The following is a 25,221-nucleotide window of genomic DNA, read 5'->3' as shown; positions in this document are numbered from 1 at the left end:
TGCTGAGCACTCTCTCCCCTCCACCTGTCAAGCATCCTTTTCCTCCAGACACTTTTGGTGCTTAGAGGGAGACACTGCACTAGCCCAGTGAAAAGCCATTGCATGAAGCTGCTAGTGCCTTGCATGTTCACAAACTGCCTGTTTGCGGCAGCAGACCCCATAAGAACAGCCTTGCTGCGTCAGGCCCAAGGCCTATCTAGTCCAGCATCCTGTTTTGCACAGTGGCCCATGGTGGTGGGGTGATGTCCCAACACTTGATGCCCAAGACCTCTGCTTCACATGGCCTCATGATGGAGCCGCCCCTGGCTGCAGCATCTGGCTAGGCAGCTCCTCTGCCCTCTCTAAGGGCAGCAGCTTACTTTGGCATGGCTTAGCTTTGTGTACACAAAGTGTGGCAGGATGTATTGGGATACCAAAAGGGCTTGAGAGCCTCTCCACCTCTCACACAGACTCTAGAGTCAACGGCTGGTCCTAAACACGAAACTTGGCTTGCACTTCTTCTGCAGTCCATGCTATGGCACACTTGTGTCTTTGCCTGGAAGATGGGGGTTGGCTGTAGTACTGTGATCTCCTGCCTGTTGTGCCCCCTCAGTTGGAGGGTTTTGTGAAGGCATTGAAGTCATGCACCTCTGAAGGGAAAATGAGCACTGTAAAATATTCCCTTCAGGGGATGGAGCCACTCTGGGAAGAACATCTAGGTTCCAAGTATCCTCCCTGGCAGCATCTCCAAGATGGGGCTTAGAGAGATTCCTGCCTGCAACCTTGGAGAAGCCGCTGCCATTCTGTGTAGATAACACTGAGGTAGATGGACCTATGATCTGACTCAGTATATGGCAGCTTCCTATGTTCCTAAAATGCTGCAAGACTATAATATGGGTGTCTAAATGATGCTAAAATAGCCACTCTAATATTTGCAGCAGGTAAAATCAGGTTTAGTCAGACTTAGTCTCTTGGAGGTAGAAATTCAAAGATAATGAGGACAAGGTATAGGACCCATGGGAACTGACATGGGGAGGTCACTAGACAAATACCATTCCTGTAAAGGCACTACATCTGCATTAAACATTCTAAAACTGAGAGATCTTCACACTGGTTGCTGCCAAAGGTGTGTCAGTCTGACTAAAGACTCCCGTGAAGTCTGTCTTCCGAAGAACAGGAGGAGTGAATTCTGTGCTGTCTGTTTGCAGTTCATGAGTGCAACAAACTCCAGTTCCAGTGCAGAAGTGGCCAGTGTGTTTCTCTTTCCCTGCGCTGTGATGGGGACCATGACTGCAAGGACCACTCGGATGAAGAAGACTGCCCAATTCCCCCCATTCTACAGCTCTGCACTCCAGATGAAATCAGGTGCCTTAGTGGGGAGTGCATCCTAAAGGACTGGCACTGTGATGGAGACACAGACTGCAACGATGACTCTGATGAAAAGGTAACTGGCAGTTCTCTAGCACCACTCAATAACAGATGTGGAATCCACTGTTCAAAAGAGATGCTATTTTACTGGAGTAGCAGCTAGTGCTTGAAGTGACTGTGCACACTAGGGCTGCCACTGCAAAGCACTAACATTCTGCAAGCCTGAGCAAGTGCTTGCATGCACACAACCCGCGCACCCTTGATTTCCCCAGGGTCTCCAGGGCTGCTTCAACCATGTGCAATCACTAGCTTGCAAAGTAGCCCATGTGTTCAGCAGTGCAACATGGGTGGCTCTCCTCTGCCCATGCTTCAGTACTTGGACACCTGCGGCAGCGCGGACAGATTGGAGCAACCCATGTTATGCTGCAGAGCATGTGGGCCACTGTATCCTGCCAGAACCAGGATTGGGTGAAGCCTCCTGTGACTGCAGACCGATGGCAAACCTGAGCTTGCTATTGTGTGAAGAAGCCCGATAAGAACTCACAAACCTATCTAGAGTCCTTGGATAGAATGTGAACACATTGTTCTCTCCAGTGAAGCCCAGGGCTATGTAGTCCACACAGTTCTGTGTAAAGGTAACTCCAATGCTGCCAGATAAAGCTGGGAGCAGTACAATGTGTGTATTGTGAAGGCTAGAAGCCAGATGCAGGGCACAAAGGCCCATCTCCTAGAGCGCTCACTGGAGCATTCTCCTAATGCTGTGCTCTCCCAGCATACTTGCTTCAGGCCTGGCCTTCAGCCCATAAGTGCTCGCAACCTAAAGTCAAGATGCCAGACTCCACACTGAGCCAACAGTCCTGATCATGGATATCTCCCATTGAGCCCTTGTTGAGGACGGTCCCAGAGTATGTACAGAGCTGGAGTTGCCATCCCTGCTATGCAACTGACTGCAAAGGAGAAACGAAGTGTCTCCTGCTGAATATGTCGTCTTTCCTTGCAGGACTGTCCGTTGCCAAAGTGTGGTGAGGGGCAGTGGAGATGCAGCAGTGGAGTGGAGTGTATCCCCGACCTGTGGCACTGTGACGGGGAGACGGACTGCAGAGACCGGAGTGATGAAGCTGGATGTAAGCACTACTTTCTCTAACCAACTTCAATAGGCACAGCAAGGTCTGAAGCAGGCGTCTTAGGTGACTTGGCTGCAGACTAAACTCCCACCCTCCTCAGTCACACAGCTCAGTCGCCAAGGATGGTGGGAGCTGGAGGCCAACATCTTCAGGATGGCCGCAGCTTGAGGCTTCTGGTCTTGAACATCCCATGGTTCTAAACTTGTGGCTCATGTTGGAAGCCCTTGCCATTATTATTATTTCTTGTTTACACAGTCAGACAGGTGTTATTGACTGGTTTGTTTTATCCAGACATTGAGTCCTTCCCAAGGACCTGGGACGGCTGCATTTTATTATCAATATTGTTGCTGTTATTATTATAGATATCGTTGCAGAATATAGGCTGTTCCCAGTAAAGCTGCTTTTTGTAATTGGCTGATGGTGATTTCTGTGGCCCCTATGGTGTTGAGGTGCTCTTCAAGGTCTTTTGGAACTGCACCCAGGGCGCCAATGACCACTGGGATTATTTTGGTCTTTTTCTGCCACAGCCTTTCAATTTCAGTTTGTAGATCTTTGTATTTGGTGATTTTTTCTATTTCTTTTTCTGCTATTCTGCTATCCCCTGGTATTGCTGTGTCGATTATTTTGACTTGTTTTTCTTTCTTCTCGACTACAGTTATATCTGGTGTATTGTGTGGCAGATGTTTGTCTGTTTGTAGTCGGAAGTCCCATAATATTTTTTCATCATCATCATCATCATCATCATCATCAATAATAATAATAATAATAATAATAATAATAATAATTTGATTTCTATACCTTCCTTCCAAAATTGGTTCAGGGCAGTTAACACAAGGGGAATCAAGCGAATTCCTATCAAGGGAAACCTTGAAGTCCAGACAACACCTTTAGTAGAGTCCAAGCAGTATCAAATTACCAGTGTTGCATGGATCAGGCAAGACGCTTTCCCTCCTAATGGGAAATGGTCATGGCATCGATCCTGTGTCCAAAGAGCAGCCGAAGGTAGAGAAGAGGTTGCCCCAAATCTCTTGGCGCACTTGAAATCCATATTGGATTTGCTGGAATTGCAGCTCCGTGCCCATCCCTGGGGAGCCCCCTTTTTCCATGAAACAATAATACTAACTACTGCTTAGTAGTGAACTGCATGAGGGCTATTAAAGACCAAGGGAAAGGTGCTGAACAGACACAAAACAGTTGGCTGCCTCCTGCTCTCTCTCTTTCTCTCTCTCTCTCACACACACACACACACACACACACACACACACACACACACACACCAGTGGTTCCCAACCTGGGTTCCTTGAGATGTTGCTGAACTACAACAGCCATCATTCCCTGCTACAACTTATTGGGGGCTGGGGGTGATGATAGTTGTAGCTGAACAACATCGGGAGGCACCCTGGTTGGGAACCACTGATCTAAACTAACCAGTACACTAGGTTTCCTGTTTTGTGAGGCCCCGGGGCAGTTCCAGCTGTAGAGGTGGGCACTCTCTCTTAGTATAATACTACATGCTCCTTTTGCCCAGTGTCACAACTTATTTAGAGGCTGTTCTGCTACAGTTAAGGCCCTTGGATCTGAAGATAAGCCACTTACCTCTTCTACCTCACAGGTCCATCCAGGAAGTGCAGGGCTGACGAATTCCAATGTGGCCAGGGCTGTGTCCATTTCACTGTGGTCTGCAATGGGAGACGGGACTGCCAAGATGGATCGGATGAAGGAAGAAACTGCAATGTGCCATGTCGAAGATCATGCTCCCACTTCTGTTACGAGTCCCCTAGTGGGCCTGTAAGTAAACAGTAGGAGGCTGGCTCTGCCACTCGGTGGTCTAGCTTGGGATAAGAGTGGTGGCGAAGGTGATCTTCGCTTGCCTGGCCAGAGCTGCCTTGGTGCTGTGTGCATGCTCCAAATTCCGTTCTAGCAGGCAAGCTAGATGAGGGCCACTGCCTGGAAACAACCATGCACACTCCAATTTTAACTAGTCAAATATCAATTTAGACATAATATTGCTTCTTGGAAGCAGGAGGTTCTCTATGGCACATCCTACTTGGAATTGGCAGGGTGGAAGTGGGAAGATATAATCCAATACTGCATATAGCCAACTTGGTTTTGAACAGGACTAAAACTGCAAAGACTCCAAATGGGCTCTTTGTAGTCAGATGCTGAGAAGGAGGCTGTACTTTGAAGGTTCCCCCTCTTCCCCACTCCTGTTTAGTGACCAGATAAAGGATGCTACACCTTAAGGATGACACTTTGGCAGGTGCAGCTTATAATATAGAAAGCTGCATCTGTGAGTGTTCCTTGGAGGAAGTCTTCTGTTCCTTGGATATCGGGGTGCTGGGCCTAAACCCCTGGACCTTCCTTCCTGTCTTGATAGTTAGTGGGGCAACCATCCTGAACAGTTAACCCCTCTGAAGGGCATCAGCTGCTAGGTTTCTCTGCAGGACCTCTTCTGGGGAAAGAGTTAGGTGTCTCCTCCTAGACCGACTTTAGATTTTTAAGCTCTACTGGAAAACAGCTACTTGGTTTTGCATTGACCTGAAGATAGGAGTGTACTTAACATGAGTTCTAACTTTCAGAAATGTGCCTGCAATGAGGGATTTAGGCTAAGTAGTGACAGACGGACCTGCAAAGACATCAATGAGTGTAAAGAGCTGGGACAGAAGGAGAAATGCAGTCAGACCTGCGTCAACACTTATGGTAGCCACAGCTGCACTTGCCATCCTGGCTATTTGATGGAACCAGATGGCCACACCTGCAAAGTCATTGGTAAGGCTCCACGACTGCACTCCTCGAATCTCCCAATGGGCATCTGTTTGCATGGCTCAAAACTGAGTAAACCGTGCTTTTCTGAAATGGGGAAACAGCGCTACACGAACTTGGGCTCTAATCAACTGCTTGCCTCTGCCAAAGAGGCCCTGGAAACCCAGGAGTTGCCATAAACATCTGATCTGTCCTGTCCTATTCTAGCAAGCTAGTAGGAAGAACTTGCACGAAGTAGCATGCAAACTGCTGGCTGAGAGAGGACTCTCAAAACACCTATTTGGAGTCATAGTACTGCTCAAAAGCAACACTCATGGCTAGGACTGAAACTGCAGGCAAATGGCAGAAATCTAGTCTGACTAGATGAATAGATAGAAAACTGAATTTGTATTGGGATATAGATAGTACTAAGGGTTGAATCCCTGTTGGACTGAAGAATGGGAAATAGACACCAGCTACCCCTTAGCAATTTGCTGAAGCACCCACAGTGCACTTCAGTGGGTTCTAGAGTCCTAGCACATGTGGACACTGGAAGGAAAGGTACTCTCTTTTTACCAGACTTTGAAAGTCCAGAGAAGCCCAGACTGGGCTTGGGCTATACCATGCAACTAAATTGTAGGTCATGGTTTTATATACAATGCATCTTATCAGTGTCTTTAAGACTTGCTAGAACCACCTGGATTAGAACAACCCAATGCTGAACAGTGGCCTGCTGGCTCAGGCCACCCTCTAGGACAGATGGTCAACTGCTAGTCCAGAAGCGTGCCACCTTAAGAGTTGCACTCAAGACAAAGTCCCAGAGTTGGTTGGCTAACTTCCTATGCACAGGCAGGAGGCACCCCAAAGTCTAGCCTAGGAAGGGACAGGGAGGCCTCCCCACCACACACAGGAGCAAGTGGGTCGAGTCTCTGGAGACTCAAGTGCATAGAAGAACTACCACTAGAGATCAGGGACAACAAGCTCCATTTAAAGGAGTGGGCAATAGACTTGCCATGTTGCATTATAAATGCAAATGGGCAGCCAAAAATAGGAGCTTAAAGGGGAGCTATGGATGCAAATTAAGTCCTTTCAATACAGGGAAGGGGCCCCGTGTGTAATTGGCACTGGGCCTGGAGAATTAATGCTTGGGTACAGGTTACTGGAGGCTAAGGTTGCTGAGATCAGATTAAGCCTTGTTGGACCATCTCCTGGATAGGATTTCATGCACTACCATGTCAATATTTGCTCGTAGTGGTGGGAAGCAGCAAACTACCAACACAACTACCTGTCTCCACTTTAGGCTCTGAGCCAAAACTGCTAGTTGCAGTGCAGTTTGACTTGATCTTCTATGGGTTAAGGAGCATGCAAGAAGATGTTATCTTGACGAATGATGTGAACCCTGTCTTCTCCATTGACTATGACTCGGTGGACCAGAAAGTCTTCTGGATGGACCTTAATGCAGAAAGCATTAAATGGATGAACATGAGAACCAACCAGAGAGGGTCTCTTGTAAAAGGTGGGTCTTGGCTTTATCATTGGGCAGTCCTAAGAAGGGAACTGCTAGCTTGGGTCACACTAATTCAGACTGAAAAGATCTAATGAAAAGCAGAACGCAAAGTTCTAAGCCTGGTTCGGATACCACTTGGTGATGGTATCTCAATCTAGAGAGCTTAGTGTCCAAAACCAAGCTTAATTTGGAAGGTTGCTGAGAATAAACAAAACAGGACAGGAACTTGTAAAATTAAACTGTTTGTAGCTTAGACGGAAGCTGCCTCGCATAATGGCCTGAAGACTAGGTGTTCTGATACAGCAAGCTTGAGCTCACTGCTAACACTAAATAAAATGGTTTGGTAATAAGGATGGCATGGTGCCTAATCCTTGCAGAGCACCTGCTGGAAAGTTCCCTACAACTCAAAGGACAGGTCAAGGCAGCAGAGTAAAGCATCATCTGAGGCAGTGCTGAAGCCAGGAGGCTAGGACATTGACCACCTATCTCAACTGGTGTATTTTTATTTTTTGGCTGCGAAATCCCACCCCACCCCTGCCCCAAGGCACTATTCCAGTGTGAGGCACATGACCTAACTGTTGCTGTGCTATGCATCTCAAAAGGGGGCTCTGAATGCTACCTTGCCTTCACCGTGTGACGGGATGCAAAGCAGTAGCTGCAATGAGCATACGGGGCTTGCCTTGGCTTACATGGTTTGGAAACGATCCCATTGCAGGAATCAAGACTGATAGCATAGCGTTGGACTGGATAGGAAGGAATCTCTACTGGACTGACGGAACAGCGGGACAGCTCTTGGCTACACGGCTAGATGGTATCTGGAGGGGAAATCCTGACTACACTGTGGTTCTTGATGAAGACTTGGGCCAGCCTCGGTCCCTGGCTCTCCAGCCTCTGGAAGGGTAAGAGTAGTTGCTTGCTTTTGGGATACTTGGAAAGGCTAAGCAGGGTCTGCCCTGGCTGCATTTGAATGGGAGACATGTGTGAGCATTCTAAGATACTGCTCTTAGAGGATGGAGCTGCTCTGGGAAGAGCCCCTGCATGCAGAAGGTTCCAGGTTCCCTCCCTGGCATCTCCAAGATAGGGTGAGAGAGATTCCTGCCTACAACCCTGGACTAGCTGCTGCCAGTCTGTGTGAAGACAATACTGAGCTAGATGGACCAGTGGTCTGACTCGGTATATGGCAGCTTCCTATGAGCTGGGTTTATTACTATAAATGGCCTACAGGAAGTAGGTAGGCCAGGACTACATGGACGCCTTCTGTGGATTGTTGGAGTTAGACTAGAGTCTTTACCAGCATTTTATGCCACCGCTGGCTCTTTGTATTGGCTGCTGTTGCAGCTTCCTAACCACAGAGTACAGAACAGCAAATGAGCACCTTGCTGCTGAAATGGGTAAAGACTGCTTTATATGTGGTTGGCTTGACTTTGTTGAGCAAAAAGCACTTGCCCCCAAATAAGGTGAATGTGGGAGGTGCCACACTGACCTTGCAGAGACCGGCTTATATAAAAGTCAGTATAGTTACCATGTTGAAAGTCAGGTCACTTCATGAGACTTTTGATCGGGGAAATCTTAAGGAGGCGCTGGAACTTGCATCTGCCTCTTGGCTTCAACGTGCTGAAGCATGGTGCAGAGCACACGTTACCTTTGTACAAACCTATTTCCAGCCCTGCTTTGGGGTTGGGCGAAGGACCAAGACTTGGCTTGAGTTAAATTTGGGTCTTGGAGCAGATCCAGATGTTGCAGGTGTGAGTGGAAACGAAAAGCTAACTCATCTAGTTCATTTTCCATCGTGCCTTTGTATATGGTTAGGAGCTGATTTGTCTCTAGCACTACCAAGCAAATGCAGGATACCTCTAGAAAGCTCTCTTAAGCCCACACAATGAGCAGCCTCTTCCTGAGAGTTGGCAAGGAATCTGCCTTCAGAGGGCGAGAATCACAAACATCCTAGTACTCTGCTTCTAAAGAAGCTACTACTCAACCACTCTTAAGATGGTGGGCCACTTTTGATCCTATCGTACAGTAACTCCAGACTTAAGTCTAGAATGCTAAAATAGTAATGGAATAAGCTTGTCTGTTTAGAAGACTCTTTTAAGCTGTAGTGACTGATTCTGTAGCAGTGTCTAATACTCCCCCCCCCCATATTTTGTAGGCTAATGTATTGGTCTGAAATAGGAGATTATCCTCAAATAGAGCAAGCTGGCATGGATGGAAGCAGCAGAAATGTCCTAATTGCTGGTGAACTTGGTTGGCCCACCAGCATAACTCTAGATCTCTTGAGCTGGAAAATCTTCTGGATGGATGATAAATTCCACTGCATTGGCTCAGCCAATCTGGATGGCACTGGCGTCAAGGTACTACATCGCCATCAGCTTATTCCAACACGGTCTGTAAGGCTGGCTGCAGGCAGGTCCTTGCAGAGCTGAAGACTAGATAAGTGAACACTACTCACTCTCGATCTTGTGAAAACGCTTAATAGGGGTTGGAGAGGAGAGCTGGTCTTGTGGTAGCAAGCATGACTTGTCCCCATAGCTAAGCAGGGTCTGCCCTGGTTGCATCTGAATGGGAGACTTGATGTGTGAGCACTCACTGTAAGATCTTCCCCCTCAGGGGATGAAGCTGCTCTGGGAAGAGCAGAAGGTTCCATGTTCCCTCCCTGGCAGCATCTCCAAGATAGGGCTGAGAGAGACTCCTGCCTGCAACCTTGGAGAAGCCGCTGCCAGTCTGTGTAGTAGACAATACTGAGCTAGATAGACCAGTGGTCTGACTCAGTTTCCTATATTTCCTAAACTACTGAATCCTGTCGGATGGGATATATGGGAGGCAGCACTCGAATACTCCCCTGGAGTGTGTAACTTAAGGGCCAAAGGCACCAAGCTGTGATCATCTAATATACCCTCTACTCCTAGGTGTTCCAGCTGTCTGAAATCTATACGCCCTTCTCAGTGGCTGTCTTCGAAGACTATGTATACTGGTCTGAGATGAAAACAAGGACTGTGCGTAGGGTAGACAAAAGGACTGGAAAGAATATGGCAGTTCTTATCAAGCGCCATGGGCAGCCGTATGGGCTAAAGGTATAGTCAACATGAAATGTGTGTCCTGAAAAGGACACCAGCATTGTGCCTTGTCATAAGTGCCCTAGCTTGATTTGGCAAAAGGAAATGAGCACTCTGCTCTAAACCTATTGCTTGGGAAACCTTTGGACAAAATCCTGATTCTATCACAATAGTTGATCTAAGACTAAGAATGGAAACTTGTCCAGGAATGGGGTGGTCTATTTATAGACATATCTTTATTTTCTACATTTTGTATAAATATCTTGGGGTTTTTTTCCTCATAGCACTTATTTGTATTTGTTTCATGCAGCTATAGGGTCATACAAAACCCACTACAGGTACTCATACAACTGGGCTTTAACACATTGAATTGACTTCCATATGTTGGAAGTCAATTGAAATAGCATTATTATTTTTTTGGTAGGTCCCCCTATAAATGCTTCATGGGAAAATGGAAAAGGGCTTCTAGACTACCACAAGCACTCCAGGCTATAGTGACTACATTCCGCTTGCAGAAAAGCTGGTTTGGTGGTAGCAAGCATGAATTGTCACCTCTGCTAAGCAGGGTCTGCCCTAGTTTTATATTTGAATGGGAAACTACATGTGAGGACTAAGATATTCCCCTTAGGAGATGGGGCTGCTTGGGAAGAGCACTTGTATGCAGAAAGTTCCAAGTTCCCTCCCTGGCATCCCCAGATAGGGCTGAGACACACACCTGCCTGCAACCTTGGAGAAGCTGCTGCCAGTCACTGTAGACAATACTGGGCTAGATTGGACCAATGATCTGACTCGGTGTATATGGCAGCTTCCTGTGTACTCAATGAACTTCCTTTGTAGAATGTCATTCAAGCTGTCTTCCCACCCACCCCTTCAAATGCTGTCCCAATTGTCGTCCAAGGGGTCTGGCTCCTGAACTTAAGGGTGAACTTGCATTGATCCCTGCCACAATTTCTATGCAACTTACCACTTCTAAATCTTTTGTTTGAATCCATTCTGACACGCACATCTGATTTTAGCCTCCAGTCTTAAGGCGTGCCCCAAGTTCCAGACAACTGGTAGGTGGAAGCTTCCTCCAGCAAACCACTTTGCTTTTTTCCTCATTAGTCATAGGCCTCAAAGCTCACTTCCTCCACATCTTCCTCCTCCTACTTGGTGTGCACATGCCTTGCAGCAGTGCCTGTTAATCGGACATTGGGTTCACGCCAAGTATAGAGGCGTGACGAACTAGAATATAAACCTCAGCCATGGAGGCCTCCTAGCCCAGATAACTAAAATTTTGGAAAATGGTTTGCAGGTAATCCATGAAGTCCTCCAACCAGCCGCAACAAATCCCTGTGTGGGAAATGGCTGCTCACACCTGTGCCTATTGAACCCTGATAAAAAAGGAAGCTGCCGCTGCCCCATTGGACTTCTGCTTTCAGATGATGGGAAGACTTGTGTTTCTCTGAAGGACTCTGCGTTTGTGTTTCTAGTTGCGGAAACAACTATTACTGAGGTATGGCTTTTAAATAGTCTCTTGAGACAAGTTGAGAGGATCTTTGGATTTGGCTTGTCCAGGCAAAGAGGTACCATTTCTTGGTTTAAGTAAATGGTGACGGGATGCACCTTGGGCATTGACAGTTCCTAAGAGCATAATATGCTGATGGCGGCATTGAGAGCCCTTCTACTTTGTAGACTAATGCACTTCCTACATGGTAGAGGACAATGCAGAAGTTGGTGTGCAGTCCTCGCACACTTCTCAGGGAGAGCTGCTGCTATAGAATAAAAATGGTCAAAAGGCCCATTTCTTTGCCCCCACTTCTTTCAGTCTTCTAGTAACTGAATGGATTTGTGTATTCTTTCATCCCATGTTCCTAAACTCTAACTTGTAAGTGAGTCCATTGTTGCAAGTAAATATTTGGGTCAGGCTGTGCAAGATTGAAGCCTAGTTTCTTTTGAAAAAAAGCCAGAGCTTTTTTCAAAGGGAAAAGTGGCACTTGGCTTCAGTAACTAGGTGTTTCAGAGATCTGACATGCTCATCTTGCAAGAAAGCTCCAGTCTGCATGGAAAATGATAGTGGATCGCACCATTTCAGAAGATTAGTTTTGTGCTGTGAGAAGAGACTCAAACAGAATCTTGCTCGGAGGATGGGATTATCTGCTAAATCCATTTAGGATGAGAAACTAGCAGCCACTCTTGAACATAATGTCTGTCCTAATTCTAGATCTACCTGAAGAAACTCCGCTCCAGAGCAGGGCAAGTGACTCTTCCTGACCACACTACTCTCCCCTTGACCAACATTACCCACCTGACAGCTGTAGATTACTCTCTACAAGATTCGGCACTCTACTTCTCCGAGTTTGAGGGTGGCTTCATTAGAAGGTTAAACATCAAGGATCCTGCAAGGGTGTCCTGGACAATCCTGCCAGTTGAGGGCACTGTTGTCTCCCTAGCTCTGGACTGGCTGAGTGGCAACATCTACTGGATTGGCAGCAGGTACCCATCTGTCCAGGTAGCAACCTCAAACGGCTTCTACACATACGTGCTGATGAGTGACGGGCTTTCCCGACCCACCTCTGTGGCGCTGCACCCCCCAAGTGCAGCTATGTGTGTGGCTGACTTGGGTGCTAGGAGTGGCATGCTTGGTCCCAAGATAGAGTGTGCATCTATGGATGGGAGCCGGAGAAAGACTCTCTGGAAGAAAACCCAGATTCCTGTCGGCTTAACAATAGTGGATGCCGGCACTCGGCTCTACTGGGCTGACCAAGGTAAGTTGATATGCTTGCTGGTTGCAATGAACATGGAGTGCTCGGTCTTGCTTGCCCTGGTGCATGAGAGCACTTTTCTGGCTTCCCAAAAGAACATGCCTTGCTGGAGGCTTTCAGCCAGACCTATAGGTAACAGTTTAGTGGCAAAGCAGGATGTCTAACAAAATGGCTCCCTTATTTGCTAGTTAAAGACCTGTTGGCTTTGTCAGGAAGGAGAGGGAATGGAGAGTTCAGGCCTATTTCTCCTCTTCCATTAATATTGATGTTGGGAGATAAAAGCAAATGTTGCTCCTTCTCTGCTGGTCCCAGAGAACTTTATGGCAGCCACTGAGAACCATGCCAGCCTATACCTGAACGGAGTTATTTATGCCAAGGTGTGTGTTGGAGAGTTAGCTTCCCCTTAGATGTTGCTCTTCTGTGAACTATTATTCAAGGTGGCTTTTATAAAATGACTGAAAAGTCTGTTCCCTTTAGTTGCACTCATAATTCTATCAAAAAATTGAGTATAAAAGAAAACTAGACTATCTGTATAAAATGGCTTAGGAAAACAAACTGTGTTGCTGACACTACATTAAAAGCATCTCATAGCTATAAATCTAAAACTATAGGCCATCCTATAATAAAATACACTGAGGAAGGGCTTCTCAGTAATGGGCTAATGCTCTAAAGCAGGGATTCTCAACACTGGGTTCCCAGATGTTATTGGACTTCAACTCCCATAATCCCCAGCCAAAGGCCACTGGGGCTGGGGATTATGGGAGCTGAAGTACAATAACATCTGGGGACCCAATGTTGAGAACCCCTGCTCTAAAGCACAGTTGTAATGGCATTCAGCCTTGGTCCACTGACCTAGCCACCAACATCTAAAGGTAAAGTGTTCTGTCAAGTCTATTTTTTTGACTCCCGGCACCCACAGATCCCTGTGGTTTTCTTTTGGTAGAATACAGGAGGGGTTTACCATTGCTGCCTCCCACACAGTATGAGATGCCTTTCAGCATCTTCCTATATCACTGCTGCCCAGTATAGGTGTTTCCCATAGTCTGGGAAACATACCAGTGGGGATTCGAACCTACAACATTCTGCTTGTTAGTCAAGCATTTCCCTGCTGTGCCACTTAAGGTGACCACATCTAGTTGGCCGTAACTGATAAACAGCTGGCAAAAGTATCACTAAACTGCAGGTGTTCTATAGTTAAGCAGACAAGCGCACAAGGTCAGCTTAGTTCTGATAGACTCTGTCCCAAATAGGGCACTTGGTCTAGACACTTGCTGCAAATCCTCCAAACCCTTCAAGATGGGGAACTCTAGTAGCTTCTAACAGCTCTAGAATATCCGGTATATCTAGCAACTTGGCGTCCTAGGCAGGGTACCATAGAGGCCGCTTCCTGTAGATGGGAGTACTTTCAACTGACTCTTGGCCCAGACTTGGATACCAACTTCTAGCTGTACCTTGCCTGCAAAAGTCAAACCATCCGGTACAGACTCCTAACCAGGTCTAGCCACAGCTGTGTTTGACAACTTCCTACTAGAGCATCTAATTGCTCCTAGATGAGATGGAACACCTGCTTGGAGGCTCTCCATTGTATGAAGACAAATGACTCTGCAGCAAACAATCATTGTAACAATATATTGTAGGCAGTCTCTCTCTCTCTCATGCAAAAGTTCTTATGACAGGACTACATAACTTTCTATTCTGCAGCAAAAGGCACCGTAGAAAGCATCCACATGGATGGCTCCCAGTTCCAAGTCGTTCGGGAAGGGCTGCGTAACATCGCACTCTTTGCAGCCGGGGAAGGAATGATGTTCTGGACAACAGTGGCACGTGGTGGTAAGCAGGCTTGATATAGAGTTCAGCCGGGGACAGATCTGGAATAGAACTAGATATGGCAGACAATGGCATACTCTTGTTCCCATGGCATGTCAAAGGGCCAGACGAAGACTTGTGGACAAACTAAAAGATCTAACTGACTGAGCATTCCATGGGTTTACATGAGCTTTCCCGTTCTCCAAAACTTAAGGGGAGCCTTCGTTTGGTATAAACTCTCAAGTGTTCATGCGTTTCTTAATCCAGCATTCTCTAGCTGAGAATTCTCAGCCATAAGTGGATGCCAGCCCCTAGCCAAGGGGTGAGAGTTGTAGTCCTCGATATCTACAGGGTAAGAGGCAGCAATGCCATGTGCATGGCTTCCTTAACTGACCAATCTGTTTCAGGCTCAACCAAGGTATGGTACAGCAAACTGGAAGTGAAAGAGAACTGGTGGTTCCAAGTGGACCAGAACCTTGTGGATATAAAGATCTACAGCAGACTAAACCAACAAGGTAAGATTCATATCTCTGTGCTCAAAAAGGGTGAGCTGGGTTATACTGACCAATAACTTGATGCTGATGGCCATTGCATCAAATGCAAAAAGGTGCTCTTGATTAGAGGTGCAGTCTCTGACAAGGGCACGTTAGCTGTTTCCTATAGGCTTAGCACCTCTCTGTGGCAGTGGGAGGAAATGTATGTATCTCTAAGCTTGTTCCTGGTTGGTTAAACCAGGGAAGGAGTTAATGCTTCCAAGAAATGTTGAGTTTACTACACTAGCAACAAAGCAGATGAGAAGCAGCCTCTCTGCTGCGCTCCAAAAATGTGACTTCCAAGAGCTAAGCTCATTTCTCTTGCCACATTTAGGTAGCAATGGCTGTTCGGAAAACAATGGGGGATGCAGCCACATCTGCTTACCAGTTCCTCAAGGCAAGAGGAGCTGCAGGTGCACCACTGGGTACAATCTAGAACATAGTACTGAATGCACTAAAGCCCTAAGATGCTCGGAGCCACTTCAAGCCTGCAAGGACAACAGTAAATGTATTAAGAAGGAGCAAGTCTGTGATGGTAGTGCCAATTGCCCTGATGGATCTGATGAGACTGGCTGTGAGTCAATCTATCTTTAAATGTTCCTTGGTGAATATGCAAAACGGGTCTAGCCTCCCACTTTTTCTCAGAGATTAGGAAACGTGTTGGCACAAAAGGGGTGAAGCTAAAGGTTGGGGTAAAATGGTTTCCTTTCCATTTTATGGAACTCTGCTTAAGTAGAGTTCTAGATGCACTAAATTTGGGCAACACTTCTGGAAAGTACAGTATTGACATGCATAGTCTCAAGCGGATAAGGCATAGCCACACTACATATTGAAACCAATTTTGAGCCCTCGCTCTTATTGGGTTCCGTGTGTGTGTGTGTGTGTGTGTGTGTGTGTGTGTGAGAGAGAGAGAGAGAGAGAGAGAGAGAGAGAGAGAGAGAGCATGTGCACTAGGGACCTCCCAAATACTTGGCACCTTGCCAATCTGTGGTTCTCCCAAAATTTCTGGGAAGCAAGCATTGCAGTAATACGGAATAGTCATGGTGTAGATGGGGTAAATTGCAAAAATAGAGTGGAATATGCCCACAGCTGAATGCTAGCCATCCTTGCTTCAGGTTGGGTGATAACCCACTTGAAGGCAACACACTGGTTCTGGAAGCTTGTCCAACCTCTGCATCTTTGAGGAGGGTGAAAAAGAAAACTCAGTCGGCTTGCCTCGAGGGCGTAGTACAATCGCTGGGAAAAGCCTGCTCTCTCTCGTGGCAAGAATTTCACCCGGCCATTTATACAATACTAAGTTGACACTGTCTTCCAGAGGTAACAAGTTTACATCCTCTATCTGCAGGCAGCTACACTGTCAAGAAGAAACCTCGGTCCACAAGCCCATCTTGGACAACGTTGCTGCAAACCAAACAATATCCTGGTAAGAAAAAAACATTGGCCCCTATGAGAACCACAGCCGCAAAACCTACGATGGCACCAGCACTCCCTCCAAGCGGCGGTCCGCAGACCAGGTTATCCACACTACAGAAATGGCAGGAGTCGTCTCGGACACAGGGAATTGTGAAGGGTGGTCTGGAGTCACAAGCTTGTAGCAGTGACACATGTCACATGAGAGGAGACTGCACCATTGAAGACAACAGAGCCAAGTGTCGCTGTCTGTTGGGCTACAGTGGTGACTATTGTGAAGAAGAGGAAAGCTCTACAGCAGGTTCCACTGTTCTGGGTATTATTGTGTTCTTGCTTGTTGCTATGGCAGCAGCAGGGGCCTTCGTCTACTTCCGGAAACATAGCCCTCGCAAAAGGTAAGCCTGTGGTCTTAACACCCTGTTGAGTAACTGCATGATCTGGAGACATCTCCTCCATGATTACCATAATGCAGTTTCCTGAGGAAACCTCAGCCTCTGCATTTTTTTTAATACTCCTAAATAAAGGCTGAAGGATAATGTGAAAGTTCCTGGGATGTAGCTAACTGGTGTGGGATACTGGAGGTCACTACTGGTGTTATAGTGTACTGACAAGAGTGGGAGTAGTACCCCTGCCCTCCTACTCAGCAGCTTATACTTTGTATCGTTCCGTTCCTCCAAGAGATTCAGGCTGGCGTGGGGGGTGGGGGTTGTACCATTCTTTATAAACTACCCCTGGCCTGGGATATGTTCCTGCAACTCTACTGCAGGGATTTTTCAGTGATGCTGCCACCTGACCTTGAAAGCATCTGCCTTCAAGCATCTGAAGCATCTACCTTCAAGCATCATGCCGCAGGGGTGTAACTATAATAGGGCAAGGGGAGGCAGTTGTCTGGGGGCCCACTGCCTTGGGGAGGCCCCAGAGGCAAGTCACATGATTGACTCCTTCAGCCGCGCACCCGCCAGGGCTTCCTTCAGTTGTATTCTTCCTCCGAAATTGATATGAGTGTTAAGACCTGGAGCTACCAGAACAGCATGTCTTTCTCTAGTACCATTAAATGACTTGCATCGTCCACAATTTACAAACCTTTTAAAAATAATTTAGGATGATGATCTATTGTGGCACATAGGGTGTGTGTGTGTGTGTGTGTGTGTGTGTGTGTGTGTGTGTATTCATTCATTCATTCATTTTACTATGCTTTTTGTTACCACTATTCAGCCTCATTTAAGATTTCTTTACTTCATGAGCTGAGCTTCAGTGAGTAGGGGGCCTATTTTAAAATATTGTCTCTGGGCCCACTCCAACCTTACTATGCCCCTGATCTGGTGTGAACAACCTCTCTGGCTACACTAGAAATGTAGTTATTTTGCTATAGCACCACCTACACTACAGTTAAGGCCTTCAATTTTGCTCTTAAACCTCAGTCCACCTGCATGTTCCTCCTTGCAGGTCTTCAAGTACAAGCTCCTCTAGAACACTGACCACCTACCAGAAAGAGAGTGAATCTGAAGCAGAAGTCCACTTCGTAGAAGACGAAACGTGTATCAATGAAGCCTATCAGCCAGAACAAGTGAGGGCATCCTGTTCAAAGATTGCAGCTCAAACAATATGCAGGCTAGGAAGCTAACTCCTTGCATATTCTTGAGATAGGGGCTGTCCTACCAAGATATTAAACTTGTAGTAGGCATACTACTACATGAGTTAGCATACACCCCTGCTAACTGGGCAAAGAGGCACCCTTTTAATATGGTGATTCTCTTTATTTAGCAGGGGGAGAGTAACTGGCCCTATCCAGCCCCAGCACACTACCTCCAGTGGCGGCGGCTGCTGTCTAACTTATATTCTTAGATGGTGAGCCCTTCAGGGACAGGGATCTATTTATCTATCATTTATATGTAAACAGCTTTGGAAACTTTTTTGTTGAAAAGCAGTGTATAAATGTTGTAGTCCAGTTGTCACTCCATCTCTCTCAAAGTTGTCATTGTGAATGACTTCAGGTACTGTGGTGGGAAGTAGAGAAGGGCTGTCAGTGAAAGTAGCTTGACTACTTGGCTGAAGGATTTGTATTCCACGGAAGCATCCTGTAGCATTGCTAGGGAACGGTGTGAAAAATCTGACTTCTCCCTTTTTCCCCCTCTACAGGAACTGGAAACTCCTCTGAAGACTGAAAAAGACTTGTAAAAACAAAAATAAAATGTGCAAACTTGCTTACAATGGCTTATTTTTTTTTTCAAATGCCACCAAGAGATGGGGACTACTTGGTGTAGATTAGAAGTACATAATTCTGCAAGAACTATAGTTGAGACATTCCCTCCTACAGCTTTTCTTACTTTGCTTGTAACTGTGTGCATGATTGAACAAGACTCTAGAGTAAAGGTGAGGTTTGCCAGTGTTATAACTGCTGTGCAAGAACTCTACAAGTTCAGCATTATAGACTAAACCAGTTAAAGGTTTAGTATATAGTGCTGAAATTGCAAAACCTAGAACTGTTGGCTTGGAAAATGAGGGAAAACAGCATGTTCGGACTGTTGAAGTGTAGGTTATCAATTTACCAAAAGCATGTACCTAACACTTGTTGGTGATGGGAAGTGCTACTGGTACAGGATTCAGGGATGCTGGATGGGTACCCAAAGTTGATCTCCTAGCCACCGACCTTGGACCACTTCAAGACCCTCCAGTCACACAGTGACTTGACAGTAGGGATGTGCACAAATCGATTTTTTTAAAATTCAATTTGTGCCCAGAATGAATCACCCTGGTTTGTTTTGTATCCAAATCTATCCACTCCAAATCACCCCAGATTCAATTTGTATTTGCCTTTATTGGCATTGATTTGGACCACTTAAGGTCCTAGGGGGACCAAATTTGGATGATGGGTAGGTCCCCATGGGTGCCACCTACCACCCAAATTACAAGGCTCTGGGACATTTAGTTGATTTTTAATGATTTTTTTTTTAGTCTTTACTTATTTTGTACACTTCTGCCATAGGAAACAATAGGGATTCAAAATTGCCACATTCTAACCCTAACATGGATCCCCAGCTTTCATTTAAGAAGAAAAAGCTAAGCTCTAGCCCTTGTAGAAGTAGAGTTATGGTGCAAAATGTGCAGTCATTATTTTTCAAGTGTTTGTATTCTTTGGTGTATAATAACTTTTCCTCATAATGAATCCCTTTGAGGATTAATTCCACACCTTCATTTCTTCTGTTCATTTTGACTGTCACTAGACAGTGCCAACTGTCAAACTGCCATGTGTCAACTACACCTCCCCCACCCCTACACACTGGGGTACTCAGTTTATTTTTTAGGTATTTTTGAAATGTTTAGATTCTTTGTCTTCATTGCACACCTCATTTCTTTTGTTCATTTTGACCCCACTGCTTTGCAGGTGGGGGTGGCGAATTAGTGGCATCCCATGTTCCAGCTACCCCACAAGCCACTGGGTACTCAGTTTATATTTTAGGAATTTTTGAGGTGTTTGGACTCTTTGCTGTGTAATGAATCCTCATAGGGATTCATTATGAGGAAAGGTTGTAGACATCAAAGAGTCTAAACATTTGAAAAAAAATCCTAGAACATAAACTGAGTAGTACCCCACTGCCTTGTGGGTGGGAGTGGGGTGTAGTTGGCACATGGCAGTTGGCACTGTCAAAAAAAAGTCAAAATGAATAGAAGAAATGAAGGTGTGTAATGAATCCTCAAAGGGATTCATTGAGGGAAAGTTATTATACACCAAAAAATCCTAAGGCTTGAAAAATAGTGACCACACATTTTGCTCCATAACTCCACTTTTACAAGGTATTCTATAAGCCATTACAGAATTAAGCTAGTCCATTCTCTCCCTGTCCCAGTGTGATGAGTGTGTGTGTGGGCTTATGGAAGTCACTGAGTATGCTCAGTCCTCATCAGGAACTCTATTTTTTCTTCTTCAAGTAGTTAAGGTTTGCATACTAGGCATCTCTCCATCTATGTAGAAACGATTACCTTATTTGAGGGATGGCCACGTCTTGCTTCCAATCTGGCAAGCACTCAGTTTCCTGCCCTGGCTATGAAGTGTCTGCAGACAAAGCAGAGCAAACTGCCCTCAGAAGCCTTCCACTGTGAGTTGTTGCTGCCGAACAGACACCTGTGGAGCAGCAACTTGCTGAGGCAACAAGTCAGGCAACTACCTTTCCAAAGGTACGTGGTAGTACTGTATTTTGGTGTGTTTGAAGGAAATGAAGATCCACATAATGAAAGCTCAAAGCAAAACACTGGTGTCTTCTGTCCCATCCTCTAAATCAGAGCACGATATCTGTAATGTCGAGCTCTAGCACTTGAGATTAGAATGTGAACTCCATTCTGTAAACTGTAGAAAGACAGGCTATAACTAGGTTAATCTGCAAATGTTAGTATCTCATTAAAACTTATCAAATGTTACCACTGAAAGTAAAATAAGAATAGATCCAAATGTGTGGTCCTACTGGAATTAATTAGTAATTTTAATTTGCTGGTGCTAATCTTGATGCTGCAGTCCTAAAAATACAGATGGGTAATAATTCAGCCTGACATTTAAGCTCTGCTGCATTGTTTGAGAATTGGTGATTGGCATCATACTGTATAAGCTCTGCCAGGAGTTGTTGCTGTGCACGTCTTGCATTTAGGGCCACTTTGGCCCTGCTGTTAAAACTTCTCCCCAACCACAGAGAAACTTCATCTACCTGGAGTTAGATGTAGATTACAAAAAGTTAGTATTTAATCCAGTGTGTGTTGAGAGCAAAAGCAAACTACCATATCTAACCAAAACGAAGAATTTCAGGTAGATCGTAGTAGCTGTGTTACCCTTTGGAAGTAGATTGTTAGAGGCCTCTCTCTAATAAACTTGACCTATGCCATGCTTGCTTGAAAGCAAGCTTGATTCCTTTTGGATTTGGGTCCGAATGCATAGAAAAGGGTAAATGTGGTGACTTAAATACAACTAAAACTGGCAGCACACTTTATACCCATAGGCTGAGTTGTAGCATATAAAATAGCTTTCCAGAATTAATGCACTAAAACTTGTGCATCCTATATACAGTAAATCTCATTTCTGAACCAAGCAAATTAAAAATAAATGCCACATGGATGGGGGTATAACAAAATGCATTGATCTTAGCAGACTTTCTGAGCTAGAAGGTGGCCCCAGTTTGTAACTGTTTAATTGCAGTAGTTTAATGTTGCTTCATGCCCATGTGATTTGTCTAATTACAATGTGAGGTGCATGTCTACTCACATGCAAATTTACCTAAAGTACCCCTGGAGCTGCGGCCACTGGAAACTGCCAGCTAGCCCATAGTCTGTCAAGCCTATTAACTATTCTAACTCCCAGTAGCTCTCTGGTAGAAGTTTCTCTCAGCATTACTTCCAGAAATGCTTTAGAGATGTGGAAGATTGAAATGGGATCTCTTGTACATGCTTCTCATGTACTCCTATTTTCTAGGGCTACCACTCAATGAAACAGTTCAGATGTTACTATATAATCCATAGTGTTCTCATTACTGTTCATAATGTGTCCATACCATTTTCTTATGGTTAAGAGTGTACTAGAAGAATGTGGCCCTTGACAACTGTGGTGAGAGTAGCATGGAGCTTCTGTGGAGGCAGATACAGCTTGTGGTCAGTCTACAGCTGGCTGTAATACAGGGTCCAGTTCGAGATATGCAAGCTGTGACCCACAGTACAGTCAACTGAAGGAGAGCCTTGTGTGTAACTGTAAGGGTAATTCTCCCTGAACTATAAGCCATAATTTAAAGACAATTGGCTTCTGACTGGATCAGGTCCTAGTTTAGAGCCCCAGATTAAACACTCCTAGGAGGCCAAACCACATGTGACACAAATGTTTGTCTAAGCTTTTACTCTGAAGCAGCAGGGGAGGGGGTGGTGTCTGAAAACTTCTGTACCACTTTGCTGTTGAACATGCCCTGAAAAGGCATTTGATTTTAATGCCTGGAATGATTCTAAACTAGTCTTAATTTTCTTTTTAAGGAGTGATGTGTGTTTTTCAGTTATGTTTGAACTACCCAGAGCCATCTGCGTTAGGCAGTATACAAATTTAATTTAATAATACACTGGAACATCTGCAAAAAATACAAGCTACATGTAGCCAAAAATTGGTGAGACCATAAAATTGAAAAAGTTGAAGAAAATGAAGATGTAAAAATATTATGGGACTTCCGACTACAAACAGACAAACATCTGCCACACAATACACCAGATATAACTGTAGTTGAGAAGAAAGAAAAACAAGTCATAATAATTGACATAGCAATATCAGGTGGTAGAACAGAAGAAAAAGTAATAGAAAAAATAGCAAGATACAAAGATCTACAGATTGAAACTGAAAGGCTGTGGCAGAAAAAGACCAAAATAATCCCAGTGGTAGTTGGCGCCCTGGGTGCAGTTCCAAAAGACCTTGAAGAGCACCTCAACACCATAGGGGCCACAGAAATCACCATCAGCCAATTACAAAAAGCAACTTTACTGGGAACAGCCTATATTCTGCAACGATATCTATAACAACATTGACAATAAAATTGAGCCATCCCACGTCCTTGGGAAGGATTCGATGTCTGGATAAAACAAACCAGTCAATAACACCTGTCTGACTGTGTAAATAAATAAATAAATAAATAATAACAATATAAATGACACTTCCTGCAAACAGTTGTTTGCCCCTTCAGGTTTTGGGAACCAGTGCAATTCATCTTTTACCCTGAAAGTGCCGTTGTAGTGTGTTGTATCCTGAATAGCCTCCTTGCTGCCTGCCAATGGAGAAAATAAGCACATCTTCCATTAAAAACCACAGTAGGGGCATAGCTTTAAGTGTCAGCACAACCCACTATATTAGTAATAAGTTGCCTTTTGTACACATGAGCATAGTGTTCTTTAGTCTTAGTTCAGCAAAAAAAAATCTCCCTTCAGAGTTACCTTTTCACATGGTTTGGCACAGCAGTCTTCATACAGCCACAGGGATGCAGGCTGTGATTGTTTGCATAGCAATGCACACACCAGTAAAATATTAACAGTGGGGGAGAGGCTGGAGAGAGAAACTGACACTTCTATAATTGGACCTTTTACCCCTCAGCGGTGGTCTGCTTTTATAGCCATATCTTAGAGCAGGGATGGCTAATACATGAGTCTTGGTATCACTTTATAGTCCACAAACATTGACTCATTTATATTGGCAACATTACACAGATATATATGCACACACACAGAGAGAGTAACTTGGATGTACCATGTTGATAGCTATGCATTTTGCAAGGAGGCAACACTCCTTTTCCTTCAGAGTAGAACTGGCCAATGTTCGACTCCCCTCCATAAAATCTGGTGTGGCCTTTGGTTGCTAGGTAAAAACCTGTTTTAGGAGGCCAGGTAATTCAAGAGCGCTAATCTCTTGAGTTTCCGGAACATATTTTTAGAAGGTAAAACCATTTTGTGCATGTATTAACTGACTAAACCTTTTCATGTAGCTCAAAGAATAACTTACTTTAGGAATGAATTTCATGAATCGTTTATTTGAAGTTCTGCTTGTTCTGAATTTTGCATGGGTTCTCTGAATAAAGTGCTACAATCCAGCAAACTGCTTTGTTTTAACTTTCATGTTTAAAAAAACAAAACCTGCTTAATTCAGAGTAATCCCAATTCTTATGTTAAAGTATAGCTAAAACACTTGTTTAGGTAGTAGAAACGATTAAATGTATCCAGCGGCAATATATGTGGGAACCTTCTTCCTCTTTGGGCCTCTGGAAACTGCTGTAACTCTGAGGGCAGTTAGGAACACATTCCTAAGGTCATAATAAATAAAAAAATCCAAAATATGCATTCCCTATTTTTAAATGCAAACACAGTATGTGCATCACTCCAGATTCCAGAATGGTTTGGGGTTTTTTTAAAGCACTTTGTTAACATCTGATACAGTAACATTCTCTCTTGAATGCCATGAAGATGACTTGCTCTTCTCTCTCACACACAGGGTTTAATGTAAATTAGGATGATGGGTCTGTGGCGGTCTCTCTTGACAGGAGAGGACAACAGACTTGCTCAACAAATATAAATATTGCACCACTGAATCTTGCTAAGAGTAGAAGAAGCTTTGCTACAGATTTGCATTAGTCGAGTAGTTATTCCTTCTCAAGCAGTACTGGGTGTAGAAACAACACATGCAGATTAACATTTTACATATTCCTACCAAGTACCTGTTGATTATTTGGCTAGCTCAGAAAGGGAGTGGGTGTGGAAAGAGGAAAGGCTGGGGCTTGCTAAGGGCTCTTGCTGAAAGAAAGACTGGCAGCACAAGGGCAAGCTGGTATGCATTGTTCAGTGCCTGGAAGATTTAGCCAGCCATGCAATACAGGTGGGGCAAAAGCAAGCTGCCCCGTAAAGATTTCTGTTCCCGTTTTGCAGTCCTCCTCGCTCTGTAAATAAATTACATATGCCCCGAGTACACATCCACACCCAGAGCAAGAATCTTCAGCCTTTTACAGTGGCAAGAGACCAATAGCAGCAAGGGAGGGTGAACAGCAGCTCTGTCGTCTGAGCAAGACCTGCCACCCTCTGGTACATCATCTCGAGCCCCGCCTCCTGCCTTTGCAGCTTTAATTAGAGGGAGTGGGGTGTTGATGAAACGGGAAAGGGCTAGTGTGTGTACTCTATGATGATGGCATCAGAAAAATCATGGGAGACTCTTCCACCCAGTTGCTCTGGAAGGAGGAAACAATGCGTGCAAAAGCATGGGGGTCACTGATAAGCACTTGCTTCCACACACCAGTCCTTTTCTCAGGAGTTGCTATTTCTGTCCACTCCCTTTTTATGGAGAATCCAGACGATGATGTGCATTGCAGTGATTTCCCTGTGTTTTCTCCCACCTGATTGGGGGGCAGCGGGGTGGCAGACGGTGGTGGCAGCTTCATCAGCAAGAGCAATAAAATGCAATTGCAA

At 45.1% G+C, this 25,221-nt stretch overlaps 1 protein-coding gene across 1 annotated transcript in view; it reads left to right on the top strand.

Moving 5' to 3' along the window:
• Positions 1–18,477, top strand: part of LOC128347203 (low-density lipoprotein receptor-related protein 2-like) — a 68,081-nt gene extending 49,604 nt beyond the window's left edge. Inside the window, exons 18-33 of the mRNA XM_053301477.1 lie at positions 1,188–1,423; positions 2,348–2,471; positions 4,084–4,259; positions 5,051–5,240; positions 6,514–6,729; positions 7,436–7,619; positions 8,870–9,071; positions 9,627–9,791; positions 11,068–11,268; positions 11,977–12,520; positions 14,219–14,347; positions 14,731–14,838; positions 15,191–15,430; positions 16,202–16,661; positions 17,713–17,833; positions 18,406–18,477. Coding sequence (XP_053157452.1) covers positions 1,188–1,423; positions 2,348–2,471; positions 4,084–4,259; positions 5,051–5,240; positions 6,514–6,729; positions 7,436–7,619; positions 8,870–9,071; positions 9,627–9,791; positions 11,068–11,268; positions 11,977–12,520; positions 14,219–14,347; positions 14,731–14,838; positions 15,191–15,430; positions 16,202–16,661; positions 17,713–17,833; positions 18,406–18,444 — 3,335 coding nt within the window. The 3' untranslated portion in view covers positions 18,445–18,477. The remainder of the gene's footprint in view (positions 1–1,187; positions 1,424–2,347; positions 2,472–4,083; positions 4,260–5,050; positions 5,241–6,513; positions 6,730–7,435; positions 7,620–8,869; positions 9,072–9,626; positions 9,792–11,067; positions 11,269–11,976; positions 12,521–14,218; positions 14,348–14,730; positions 14,839–15,190; positions 15,431–16,201; positions 16,662–17,712; positions 17,834–18,405) is intronic.
• The last annotated feature ends 6,744 nt before the right edge of the window (positions 18,478–25,221 follow it).

Source organism: Hemicordylus capensis, chromosome 2 (genome assembly GCF_027244095.1).
Source record: "Hemicordylus capensis ecotype Gifberg chromosome 2, rHemCap1.1.pri, whole genome shotgun sequence".
NCBI classification, from domain to species: Eukaryota; Metazoa; Chordata; class Lepidosauria; order Squamata; family Cordylidae; genus Hemicordylus; species Hemicordylus capensis.
The sequence above is the reverse complement of the archived record's forward strand: the minus strand, read 5'-3'. Positions and strand labels throughout refer to the sequence as shown.